The sequence below is a fragment of the Leucoraja erinacea genome, chromosome 2, assembly GCF_028641065.1.
Source record: "Leucoraja erinacea ecotype New England chromosome 2, Leri_hhj_1, whole genome shotgun sequence".
In the NCBI taxonomy this organism is placed as follows: Eukaryota; Metazoa; Chordata; class Chondrichthyes; order Rajiformes; family Rajidae; genus Leucoraja; species Leucoraja erinaceus.
In genome coordinates this window covers 52,281,054-52,295,258 of record NC_073378.1, presented here as the reverse complement: position 1 = coordinate 52,295,258, position 14,205 = coordinate 52,281,054, and the positions used below count along the sequence as shown (strand labels likewise).

The 14,205-nt window shown below is 44.9% G+C and overlaps 1 protein-coding gene across 1 annotated transcript in view; it reads right to left on the bottom strand.

Moving 5' to 3' along the window:
- Positions 1-9,701, bottom strand: part of vopp1b (VOPP1 WW domain binding protein b) — a 60,920-nt gene extending 51,219 nt beyond the window's left edge. Inside the window, exon 1 of the mRNA XM_055656815.1 lies at positions 9,500-9,701. Within this exon, the coding sequence (XP_055512790.1) occupies positions 9,500-9,559 (60 nt within the window). The 5' untranslated portion in view covers positions 9,560-9,701. The remainder of the gene's footprint in view (positions 1-9,499) is intronic.
- Between the last annotated feature and the right edge of the window lie 4,504 nt (positions 9,702-14,205).

Sequence of the window (14,205 nt, the reverse complement as noted above, 5' to 3'; positions counted from 1 at the left end):
CCAATTTCCTTCACTCCATAGATGCTGCTGTACCCGCTGAGTTTCCTGTTCCTTCTATTTTCCAGCATCTGCAGTTCCTTCTTAAATAATATATCATGGTAGCAGGCCAGTCTGCTCAACTCATCCAAGATACTCATGTATGCTTGCCCTATTTTCTCAAGTTAGGCTTGTATCCCTCTAAACTTTGATTCCACATATGCACCATCCTCTCTGTGAAGACATTGTCCCTCAGGTCCCTTCTAAATCTTTATCCCCCTCATCCTAAATCTCTACCCCTAGTTTTTGTTGTTCCAGTTCCTGGAAAAAGAAAAATGTGCATATGCATTATGTATGCCCCACAATGTTATACAGTTCTATTAGATCACCTTTCAGTCTCCTACACTTCAAGGAATAGTCCTAACCTGCCAACCTCTCTATAACTAAGGTACATGAGTCCTGGCAATATTCTTGTAAACTTTCTTTGCATTCGTTCCAGCTTGATGACATATTTCCTAATACTCCAGGTGCAGTTTCACCAATGTCTTGTACAATTGCAACATAAAATCCCACCCTCTGTACTCAGTGCTTTGACTGATGAAGGCAAGCGTACCAAATGTCTACATCACCACGCTGCTGAATTGTGATGCCACTTTCATGTGCAGATTTGTTTTCGAATGGGAGTACTCTGAGGCTCATAGATTTGAGCATGGCGTGACTGATATATAATAATCAAGGTCTGGACTTCCTAAAATATGAACTTTTTTTGATCACAAAGTAAATCACACCAAGCCCAAATACCTTATCCAATATCTACATTTCCCAGTAGTTATTGGATGGATATCAGATAGCAAACCATAACCATTTGCCATCACCCTAATTAAGTTTGCAAAGTTTTAAAAGTTCCTATTCATTGGCTTAGCCAAGACAGTACTTATGCCATATGTGGAATTAAAACAATCACATTACCCAATAAAAATACTAAAGTGAAGGGCTGGGGGGTTGAAAGCACGAACAAGAAATTGCATTGATTACGCAATTTTAATACTTTAATGCTTCCCTAATTTACTGCATAATAGTGAACGAGCGAGAGGTCAAATGGTATATTGTTAATTCATTCCAAATAAACGGTTGGATATATCTTTCCCAGCTTATTGCAACAGTGACTCATTTGTTAAATCTTATGCTTCATTAACAACATTCATTTTATATTAAGTTTAGAAAATTAAAAAAAATTCTATTCAAGTAAAATTTGAGATCTTCTCAAAATTCTCTTTTGAGAAGATCTCCTTGCGCGCCACTGCGCCCACAGCGCCAGTCAGCAACCCTATAGCGACGGTGGACAATGTCTACGCCCAGGTACTGGCTGAGTTCCCGGACATTGTCACCCCCAAGTTCGGCTCGGCCAGCCTGAGGCACGGCGTCATGCACCATATTCTGACATCGGGTCCACCTTTCCACGCTCGCCCCCATAGGCTCGCTGCTGACAAGCTCCTCGACACTCCAACAGCCCATGGGCCTCCCCACTGCACATGATGTCAAAGGTGTCCGGCGGTTGGAGGCTGTGTGGGGACTACCGCCGCCTTAACATGGCTACAACCGCTGACCGTTACCCTATTCCCCCTATACAGGTTTTCTCAGCACATCTGGCCAAGGCTAGGTTCTTCTCTAACATCAACCTAGTCCGGGGATATCACCAGATCCCCGTTCGACTGGAGGATATCCCCAAGACGGCAATTATCACCCCGTTCGGGTTGTTCGAGTTCCTGTGGATGCCCTTCGGCCTCAAGAATTCGCAGTGCCACACCGGCGGTTCGATCACTTACACTTGGACATCTTGGGGCCGCTGCCTCCATCCCAAGGGGTTTCACACCTGCTTACGGTGGTCGACCGTTTTACGTGGTGTCCGGAGGCCATCCCGCTCACGGACACTTCAACGCAGTCATGTGCTCGTGCCCTCGTAGCAGCCTGGATTGCCTGCTTTGGGGTTCCACTGCACATCACATCCGACCGGGGCGCCCAGTTTACATCTGAACTGTGATCCGCCATGGCCCGCCTGTTGGGGACGCAACTCCACCACACAGCATACCATCCCCAATCAAATGGGTTGGTGGAGCGGTTCCACCGCTGTCTGAAGGCCGCCCTGAAGGCTCGTCTCACAGGCCCTGGGTGGATGGACGAGTTGCCGTGGGTCCTGTTGGGCATTCGGATGGTCCCCAAGGAGGATCTGTTAACGTCCTCTACGGAGTTGGTATATGGTGCTCCGCTCACCGTCCCCAGGGAGTTTGTCCCTGCTGCTGATGGGTCCCAGGAACCCCCGTCATCGGTGCTGATCCGCTTGTGGGAGAGGGTCGGCGCCCTATCTTCCATCCCAACGTCACGTCATGAAGTGGCCCCTTCCCATGTGCCACTGCCACTGATGGGCTGCCCGTACATTTTTCTTCGCCGAGACTCCCACAAGTCACCCTTGCAGCGCCCATATGAAGGTCCCTTTCACGTGCTGCAGCATGGGCATTCGATTTGGACATGGGAGGCCAGCGTGAAACGGTGTCTGTGGCTCGTCTGAAACCGACCGGCCCACTTGGACCTGAGCGAGCCAGTCCATGTGGCTCAACCTTCCCGTTGCGGGCTTCCGCCATCCCGGGCTCCCGGAGATTCTTCCTAACTGAGCAAGGGGTGAGGGGAGGGGGAGCTCTCCTAAAGTCTACAATCAATTCCACTGTCTTAAGAGCATTGAGCTCCAAGTTGTTACGAAGGCACCAGGACGCCAGCTGTGACACTTCCTGTCTGTAGGCAGATTCCTCCCCATCCTGGATCAGATTCCTCCTCATCCTGGATCCAGCAAACTTGAGAAGCTTGCCAGAGGAGTCAGTGGAGGTGCAGTCATTGGTGTAGAGAGAGTAGAGGAGAGGGGAGAGTACACAGCTCCTATGCTGAGGGTTTGGGGGTCCGAGCTTTCCCAGCCTCACATGCTGCTGCCTGTCTATCAGGAAGCTGGTGATCCATCGACAGAAGGGTTGAGGCACAGTCAACTCAGAAATGTTGGAGTGTAGTAGCTCTGGCACAATGGTGTTGAATGCAGAGCTAAAATCAACAAAGAAAATCTTCGCATAGGTCCCCTGGCGGTCTAGGTGCTGGAGGACGAAGTACAGGCCCAGGTTGACTGCATCATCCTCAGATCTATTGGCCCGATATGCAAACTGCAGAGGGTCCAAGTTCATGATATTTTTCAGCTTGGTCAGCACAAGCCTTTCAAGGGTCTTCATCGCCTCAGAGGTCAGTGTGACAGGCCTGTAGTCATTAAGACCAGTAATCCTTGCCTTTTTGGGTACAGGAACAATAGTGGAGATTTTGAAGCAGGCAGGGTCAGTACAGGTTTGCAGGGACTGATTGAAAATGTCTGTGTAGACCGGTTCCAGTTGTTCGGCACAGAGTTTGAGAGTAGAGGGGGAAACATTGTCCGGTCTTGGAAGATTTCTGGCTTTTCTGTCTTCTGAATATATGTATAAACACAGCTGTAATTTCTACATGGTGAAACCAAAATGTATAAAAATACCCTTTAATAAAATCTGACAATGTGCACTTTAACCACGTGTGATTTATTCTATTACAAATCTCAAATTGTAGAGTACAGAGGCAAATAAATAAGAGAACAGTCTTTGTCCCAAATATTATGGAGGGCACTGTATATCAGTGCAACAAACTAATTACACCAAATGTATTTAGATTGGAATATCAGATGGTGATGAATATAGCCAAATAATTATTTTTTTGGTTATTTCAGAATCCATTTTAGCAGGCTTTGATTAAGCCAATATTGATCCTTAGCTGTACTTAAAATATGTCACCCATTCAGTCCTAACCATTTTTTTTAAAAAGGCTGGTTCAAATAAATTGAAAATACTGTACTCTAATGCAGTGTTTTTTGATCATTTGAAACTTAATTTGCTTCCAGTTTATGTATGAGGATGTATTGACAGTTTGAAAGGTGAAAGTCAAGTTACCAAACGCCAAGAGATCTTATTTTTAATTGAACCATTGTAGCTTCAGGCCAAATTTAATTAGGCAGGATGCAATAAAAAGACTGCCAAATTCCCAGGTGCCATTTCATTGCTGCCAAACTGTTTTATGAGTGATAACAATGTAATAATTAAATGAATAAATAATTGAAAATCTCCCTTGATCAAAATGACAAGTACATAATGTCCCTCACACACACCAGGGCTACAAACGGTTCTCTGTAACCAATAGTCACTGGGGTCACCATTGATGATCAAATATCAACACCAGGCATATTTTTCCTATTGTATGTCTACATCCTTATGTCGCATTACTATTTTCCTGACTCCTTACAGTATTTGAGTTTCACATTCTCAAAAACAACTTTGGATCCATTTCATGTGCCTTCAAGTCATGTAATTAATATGCATAAAAAAGAACTGCAGTCCTAACATCAATTGACATAATAAAACATTGCACACTTCCCTTTAATCTATCAAATAACCATCAACTAGAAGAAGGTACACAAAATTGCTGGAGAAACTCAGCGGGTGCAGCAGCATCTATGGAGCGAAGAAAATAGGCGACGCTTCGGGCCGAAACCCTTCTTCAGACTGAGGAGAATCAACTAGAAGAATTTGTGCCTTTATTAATTCACTTCCACCTCCTAAACCAGGGGTCGGCAAACTTGTTCTGCATAGGGGCCAGGATGCATGTCTGTGAGCGGATGGCGGGCCACATCTATCACGTGTACACATGGATCCCGCCCTCAGCCTGCCCCGGCAGGCAGGCATCAAATCTCATATTCACAGAAGATAGACAAAAATGTTGGAGAAATTCAGCGGGTGAGACAGCCACATGCAATCCTTGCATGTCTCACCTGCTGAGTTTCTACGGCATTGTCTACCTATGATTTTTCCAGCATCTGCAGTTCTTTCTTAAATGTGTTCACAGAAGGCTCGCGGCCGTGCCGGCAGCTTTGCGCAGGATGCTGTACAGCCAGAGCTTGCTCGGCGGGCCGGATGATTACGGGAAAAAAAAATCCCCCTGCGGGCCGGATAATTTTGGGTTACGGGCCGCAATCGGCCCAAGGGCCACAGGTTGCCGACCCCTGTCCTAAACTATAAGGATTGAAATTCTGATAAAATAAATCTTTTAATATCCTTATGTAGCATTATCTTCAGTAATCATGCATCATATCAAAGAAATCAATTTGCTCTGACAAGCTACCATTAACAAATCAATGGTGTATTTCAATTTTCCTCAATACTTCCATAAGCACTAATGAAGTTGCTTTAGTGAATATTAAATCTTACACTGGATTATTGAAGTAAAACTGGTTGAAAATCTCAAATTACTCCTATGTTATCCATTCTGCCCTTGATGATTCTTTGTTGGTACTCTTCCTCAATTGACTACTTGTTCTATTAGAGTCTACAGAATTAATTGTAATACGTTAACAAACCATAAATGTCATCATACACTCTTTCATCTGGAGTTACTAAATAGCCATTAACTAAGGAAATTGGCCAATTAGTTTCTCCCTAATCTAGGAAGTGTCAAAACCAAATAGTCATTCTGACTGAGTCGGGGGCAGCTGGGCTTTCTCTAATGCATACACCTCAAAGCCATATTTGTTTAAACAGATATATCAGCTTATCTTGGCATTGCTAGAAAATCATTTTTCCTGGTTTTATTCAGTTACTACTGCTGCAACAGTTCAATACAGAAATACATTATGCGGCTTAATGGGCCTGTCCCACTTAGCAGTGACTTTTTAGGCGACTGCAGTCGCCACATGTTCATGGGTGGTTGCCGGGGAGTCGCCTTCATGGTCATGAGGAGTTCCCACATTCTGGGAACTAGTCGCAGCCTCAGTATGACCGCCATGAATTTTTCAACATGTTGAAAAATTAGCGCCGACTGGAATGAAGCCGCCTTGGAGAGTAGCGAGAATTCTGGAGCCGTAAGTGGGTCGCCAGGAGGTCCTAATGGGTTGCTAGGAGGTCTAAGGTTCTCGAAGGTTGTAGCCGGTGCTGACAGGTGAATATCATTGGCTCATTGGGGAAAAAAAAGGTAAGCAGCCGTTTTCAGAACCAAGGATAACCGACCGGTAATGTTAAATGTCTGCCGAGCTTCACAGCTGTGTATCTCTGACTTCTTAAAAGTTGGGCAGGCCCATTAGGCAAGAACTGCTGCGTGGTCAACAGCTAAATTCCAAGAATCTCTCTCTCACCCCTTCCCAGCATCCCATCCCACCCCCTCCCAGCTTAAAATAAGATTGCAGTCAAGAACTTGATATTTTTGCATTTAGTACTAGATCATAACATGCTTAGGAAATTGCCAACCAGTAAATTTCACCTAATTAAGTGCATGTTCTGACAAAAGGTATTCAACCTCAATGTTAGCCTCGTCTCTTTCACAGATGCAGCTTGGCTTGAGTATTTCAAGCATTTTCAGTTTTTATATTGACAATTTCCTCCATCTTCATAGACATTTTATGCTAGTCACTCTGGATATCAGATTTAAACAGCCATTTTTCACAAGAATTCAGACATCTACTTCAAGTTTGATCCTCCATATTTTCAATAACTACCATTCACTAATAATAGACAATAGGTGCAGGAATAGGCCATTAGGCCCTTCGAGCCATTCAATGTGATCATGGCTGATCATCCCCAATCAGTACCCAATTCCTGCCTTCTCCCCATAACCCCCGACTCCACTATCTTCAAGAGCCCTATCTAGCTCTTTCTTGAAAGTATCCAGAGAACTGGCACACACACTGAGGCAGAGAATGGCCACACTCACAACTCTCGGTGTGAAAAAGTGTTTCCTCACCTCTGTTCTAAATGACTTGCCCCTTATTCTTAAACAGTGGCCCCTGGTTCTGGACTCCCCAACATTGGGAACACGTTTCCTGCCTCTAGCGTGTCCAAACCCTTAATAATCTTATATGTTTCAACAAGATCCCCTCTCATCCTTCTAAACTCCAGAGTATACAAGCCCAGCCACTCCATTCTCTCAGCATATGACAGTCCGGCATCACAACTTTTCTGAAACCACAGGGAATCTCTCAACTAAAATTGAATCGTTCAGCATATTTTGCGAATTTGAGAATTTTTAGTTAATGGGATCTTTTGAGAATTTTTAAATGTTTTTAAGTGTGTTTAAATCCATGTGAGGAAAATATTGTTTTAATGTCTCATGTTCAATTTCTAATTTTTGATTTACTAAACGAGGCAAAAGCTTTTAAAACACTTTTTCCAACTTTACACACATCGAAACAAATCCCAAAACATCGAGATTAAGAGTCAGCAAATGGAATATATAAAACATGTATTTTCAATCTTATACGTCACAACTATGACAAAAACTAGTCATAGATAACCCCATCGCAAAGAGGAAGAAAGATTCTAAGGGGAGTAAGAGGCAACCGTGGCTGACAAGGGAAGTTAGGGATGGAATAAAACTAAAAGAAAAAGTGTATAACATAGCAAAGAGTAGCAGGAAACCAGAGGATTGGGAAACTTTCAAGACAACAGAAGGTAACAAAAAGTGCAATACGAGTTGAAAAGATGAGGTACAAGGGTAAGCTGGCCAAGAATATAAAGAAGAATAGTAAAAGCTTCTTTAAATATGTTAAGAGAAAAAGATTAGTAAAGACAAATGTGGATCCCTTGAAGGTAGAAACAGGTGAAATTATTATGGGGAACAAGGAAATGGGAGAAGAGTTGAACAGGTACTTTGGTTCTGTCTTCACTAAGGAAGACACAAACAATCTCCCAGATGTACTAGAGTATAGAGGATCTGGGGAGACAAAGGAACTGAAAGAAATTTGCATTAGGTGAGAAATAGTATTGGGTAGACTGATAGGACTGAAGGTGATAAACCTCCAGGGCCTGAAGGTCTGCATCCCAGGGTACTCAAGGAGGTGACTCTAGAAACTGTGGACGCATTGGTGATAATTTTCCGATGTTCTATAGATTCAGGATCAGTTCCTGTGGATTGGAGGGAAGCTAATGTTATCCCACTTTTCAAGAAAGGAGCGAGAGAGAAAATAGGGAATTATTGACCAGTTAGCCTGACATCGGTGGTGTGGAAGATGCTGGAGTCAATTATTAAAGAAGTAATAACGGCGCATTTGGATATCAGCAAAAGGATTGGTCCAAGTCAGCATGGATTTGTGAAGGGGAAATCCTGCTTGACTAATCTTTTGGAATTTTTTGAGAACGTGAGAAGTGAAATGGATGAAGGAGAGCCAGTGGATGTAGTGTCCTTGTACACCAATCACTGAAAGTAAACATGCAGGTACAGCAGGCAGCGAAGAAAGCTAATGGCATGTTGGCCTTCATAACAAGAGGACTTGAGTATAGGAGTAAAGAGGTCCTTCTGCAGTTGTACAGGGCCCTGGTGAGACCACATCTGGAGTATTGGGTGCAATTTTGGTCTCCTAATTTAAGGAAGGATATCCTTGCTATTGAGGCAGTGCAGCGTAGGTTCACGAGGTTAATCCCCGGGATGACGGGACTGTCATACGAGGAAAGATTGGAAAGACTGGGCTTATATTCACTGAAATTTAGAAAGATGAGAGGGAATCTTATAGAAACATATACAATTATAAAAGGACTGGACAAGCTAGATGCAGGAGAAATGGTCCCAATGTTGGGGGAACCAGGGGCCACAGTCTAAGAATAAAAGGGAGGCCATTTAAAACTGAGATGAGAAAAAAACGTTTTCACCCAGAGAGTTGTGAATTTGTGGAATTCTCTGCCACAGTAGGCAGTAGAGGCCAATTCACTGGATGAATTTAAAAGAGTTAGATAGAGCTCTAGGGGCTAGCAGAATCATGATCACAATGAATGGCGGTGCAGGCTCGAAGGGCCAAATGGCCTCCTCCTGCACCTAATTTCTATGTTAACGTAACATATAATCAGTTTGTATCTATTTACACAAAAGAGAAGCTAGTTAATTAGGGTGAGCTGATGATCCCAGACATTATAAAACTACAGTGGGTTAATGGTTTGTGGCTGTACCGAAGTTTCCAAAAATATCTGGATTTATGCAAATGATCTGGAGCAGCTTGTCCCTTCAACTCTGGTCCACGTCTACTTATTGACAACACATATTCGAAACACGGCAACGTTCCCCTTTTTTAATTTAAAAAAAGGCAATTTTGACTCCAATTTCCAAAACTATCAACACACTGATGAAATATACATATTCACGTTTCCAGCCCTGCTTTCGCATAAACAAATGCCCTTCTACAGTAGGCAGGAGGGAAGGAATGAGATGGTTGCTGAGACAGAGGCAGCTGTAAGCCGAGTACCGCGTCTTATCCCGGGGCCTCCGGTTTGATTAAGACACAAACAGCAGGGCTCCCTCGCTCAGACAGCTCAAGTTGCGCGGAGACCTCCGCCAGTCTCCCCAAGCCGGACCGGGTCCAGCCCCGGGTTAACGGTGGCTCCATCCTCCTTGACCCCGCTGTCTAAAGACCCCGGCGCGGCGCAGCTCAACGTCTCACCTCCAACAGCAGCAGAAGCAGGCAAGCGATCGCCGAGCTCGGCCTGGGGCTCACGGCCATTGCGGATCCGGATCCGCCCCCACTCCTGCTCCCAGAGCGGGGCCAAGACGATTCAAGCGAGTCTCATGTCTTCCAACGATTGCGAGCGGCGGCCGACGGTGCTGCTATAATTAGCCTTATGTAACGGCCGCCCCGCCCCGCGCCGCCCCGCGCAGCGCACGAGCGCTTGAATCACCCGAGGGACAGCACGCCTGTGGACAGAGACTGCGCACCGTTAACCCGCCAGTCCCGGGGGCCAGTGTTATTGGACATAGCAGCTTTAACAAACCATCGAAGGTTATTACAACACGTTTTATAAACGTTTGATTTTTATATTAATATCTTATTGCAACTACCACCTATTACATTCCCTGTTAGTCCCAGCCTCATGACAGGCCAGCATATGTCTGTGGCATACTTAGCTGTGAGAGATTGAAGAACTGATCTGTTACCTTTAGACTAGAGCCATCAACACCATTTGTACATTCTGGCCCAATTAAATGACAACTATTAAGTCAAAAAATAACAGAACCCCGGCAAGACACATAAATATGGAATAAATCAATGGTCAGCCAGCACCTCTGGAGAAAAGGAAAAGGCGATGTTTCGGGTTGAGACCCTTCTTCAGGCTGAGAGTCAGGGGAAAGGGAAACGAGAGATATAGACGGTGATATAGAGAGATAGAACAAATGATTGAAAGATATGCGAAAAAGTAACGATGATCAAGGAAACGGTCCATTGTTAGCTATGGGCTAGATGAAAATAAGTTATACAGACAATGAAACTCATCAGGACGACAGTGAAACCAGTACAACTACAATGACAATACCCTGTGAAATGTGAAAATATTAATTTCAGCAAGCCAATGACAAGCAGAGCCGTACTGCATTGGTCCATGGGGCACCAACTTGCCCATGCCGACATCTACACGTCCCACCTGCCTGTGTTTGGCTCATATCTTTCTAAACCCTTCCTATCCATGTACCTGTCCAAATGCCTTTTAAATGTTGTTATATTACCTGCCTCAACGACCTCCTTTGGCAGCTCATTCCATAAACCCACCACTCTATGTGTGAAAGTTGTTTTTCAGATCCGAATTAAATCTCCTTTCACCTTAAACCTATAACCTCTGGTGCTTGATCCCACTACTCTGGGTAAAGGACTCATTCCTGTGCATTCATCCTATCCATACAATATAACACAATGATACTTTACTAGACTAAGTGCAACCCATTCCCCAACGCAATATTCTATCATTCACCTGTTTTCCCAATGCAACCCATTCCCCCAAAGTAATATTCCACCACTCACCCATAGCCCCTATCTGCGCAGGTGCGGCTCATTTCCCCTCATCCCCCAGCACTCCCCCCCCCCCCCCCTTCATGTGTGCAGGCAGGGGGGGTGGAGGTTGGGGGGGGGGGGATGAGAGTGGGGGGTGTGGGGTGGGGGGAGGGGAGGTGTGTATGTGTTGCGTCTCTTGGTGCGTTCTTCAGACGGGGCCTGTCGGGAGCTGGTGGGGGCAGCGCTGCCATGGCCTACCGCTGTAGGACCCCCCCCCCCCCACCCCGGCTCCCGACAGCTCCCTCCGGAAGCCTCCCCCTCCCCCACTGCAGCAGAGTCATCCCGTCCCCAGCTCTAGGATGCTCCCATCCCCGAAACTCCCCCCGTGGGGGGAGGTGGGGTGTGGGGGAGGTGGGCGTGGGGAGATAGGATGTGGGGAGGGGGTGGGGGGGAGGGAGGGGGGGTGTGGGGGAGGGAGGGTGCTGTGGGGGGAAGGTGGTGTGTGGGGGAGGGGGTGTGTGTGGGGGAGGGTGGGTGTGGGGGAGGTGGGGTGTGGGCGCAGCAGACGCAGCTCGCACGCTGCTCACTCCCCACACGCTGCTCACTCCCCGCACTCACTCAATACACTCTGCTCAATCCGCTCCTTCAGCTTTATTCTCCTCACCGCCGGTGATTGACAACGGGTGCCGGAAGGGGCGTTTTTTGTAATTTTTAAACGTTCATAACTTTCGTACTATTCCACCGATCAGAACAAAACTTGTTGCACTTGCAGCACAGGAGAATGGCGAGTAAGGTGGCAAAAAATTGTAGTGCTATCGTGCCATTTTTGCGCAAATTAAAAAATAACGCAAACCGGAAGAGGACAAGGTGAGAGTTTTATAAGTATAAAGATTTGCAACATACAAGGAATTTCATTTGCCAAGTCAATCATACAAATAAAAAGCAACAGAACACACAAAATACATTTTAACATAAACATCCAACACAGTGACTTCTCCACATACCTAACTGATGGAAGGTGGAAAAAAGTTCACTTTCTGCCCTTCTTTGTTCTCCCGCGGTCGGGGGCCTCAAGCCTTCCATTGACGAGACCATCTTACTCCCCAGCTGCCGTTTGGATCCTGGATCGGGGCTTGTCGAACCTTCTGCGTCTTGGAGCTCCCGACATCTACAGTCTCTACCCAAGACTGCGAGCTCTCGATGGTAAAGTCCGCAGACCACGATTGGAGCGATCCCAGAAAGGAATTGGCTCCGATGGTAAGTCCACGCCCCGCGGGAGGGCTCAAAGTCAGTCCCGAGCAAGGCCTCCAGATCCATGATGTTAGGCCGCAGAGCAACCGGAGATACGACCCGGAAAACAATCGCATCTCCCGCAGGATAAGAGATTGAAAAAAAGGTCTCACCTCCCCCCCCCACCTTCTCGCATAAAACAAACCAGAGAACATTTACACAAATTTTTAAAGCACACTAAAAATAACAAAAACAAAACGAAAAAACAGACAGACTGTTGGCGAGGCTGCCAATCGTATGGCGACCCTAGTGGTCAATTACCCTCCTGATCTTATACACCACTATAAGATCATCCCTGAACCTCCTGTGCTCCAAGGAATAGTCCAGGCCTGCTGATGACATCTTTCTAAATCTTCTCTGCACTCTTTCCAGCTTAATTACATCCTTCCTACAGTAGGGTGACCAGAAGTGAATACTTCAAATGCTGCCTTTGTATTGTAAACAGTAATATAACCTTCCAACTTCAATGCTTAATACTCTGACTAATGAAGACCAATGTACCGAATGTACCAAAGCCCTCACGATCACCACCAACATATGAAGGTACAAACAAGGGAATTCAAGGTTGACTTTGTTTGCTTTCATTCAAGGTGACAGAGGGTAATGCTACAGTTAATCTAATTACCTTGATAAAAAAATGTCTATACATTCCTCTCCTATTTGTTATCCTGAATTTTTTTCTGGAAATGCACCTCTGGGGTCAGCTGTAATGATCTCCATTGTTGAAAAGCCTGCCAATATTCATTATCTAGGCATGCTTGAGGATACTTTGTTTAAGTAAGATATGGAAAACCACCGGGTGCCTTTGTACATCAGCAGGAATAATTTATTTTAGGAAAGGAATCTCAGAGGTACAACATTTGCGATTGTAGTGTTAGATTTTTAGAAAAAGCAACAAAAAATGTATTTGCCTATGTGTGTCCCTTTTAGAGTTTATAGTTACGGTTCCTCCAACGAGGACTAGGCTGAGCGGACTGTGTAACTGCATAATATATCCCAACACAATAATCAATATAATTACTAGTGACACCCTTTAAGGACTGTAGAGCAATAAGGCTATTCTAAATATTGTAAAGGAAGGACATTATTGCCATAGAGGGAGTGCAGAGACGGTTCACCAGACTGATTCCTGGGATGTCAGGACTGTCTTATGAAGAAAGACTGGATAGACTTGGTTTATACTCTCTAGAATTAGAAGATTGAGAGGGGATCTTATAGAAACTTACAAAATTCTTAAGGGGTTGGACAGGCTAGATGCAGGAAGATTGTTCCCGATGTTGGGGAAGTCCAGGACAAGGGGTCACAGCTTAAGGATAAGGGGGAAATCCTTTAAAACCGAGATGAGGAGAACTTTTTTCACACAGAGAGTGGTGAATCTCTGGAACTCTCTGCCACAGAGGGTAGTTGAGGCCAATTCATTGGCTATATTTAAGAGGGAGTTAGATGTGGCCCTTGTGGCTAAGGGGATCAGGGGGTATGGAGAGAAGGCAGGTACGGGATACTGAGTTGGATGATCAGCCATGATCATATTGAATGACGGTGCAGGCTCGAAGGGCCGAATGGCCTACTCCTGCACCTAATTTCTATGTTTCTATGTAAACTACAGACTATTCTAATCAGGTTCAATGTCCAGTACTCATAATATTTGAATTCCATCTATCTATCGTACACCTCGTATTGCCCTTTTTGTTACCTTCTGTTGTCCTTTGAAAGTTTCCCAATCCTCTGGTTTCCTGCTACTCTTTGCTATGTTATACACTTTTTCTTTTAGTTTTATTCCATCCCTAACTTCCCTTGTCAGCCACGGTTGCCTCTTACTCCCCTTAGAATCTTTCTTCCTCTTTGCGATGGGGTTATCTATGACTTGTTTTTGTCATAGTTGTGACGTATAGAATTGAAAATACATGTTTTATATATTCCTTTTGCTGGCTCTTAATCTATTCGTTTGGGGATTTTTTTTGATGTGTGTAAAGTTGAAAAAATGTTTTAAAAGCTTTTGCCTCATTTAGTAAACCTTCAGGTAATTTCTGGACAAGAAAATGTGAATCCACATTATAGTACCTACATACATATACATATAACATAGAACGGCACAG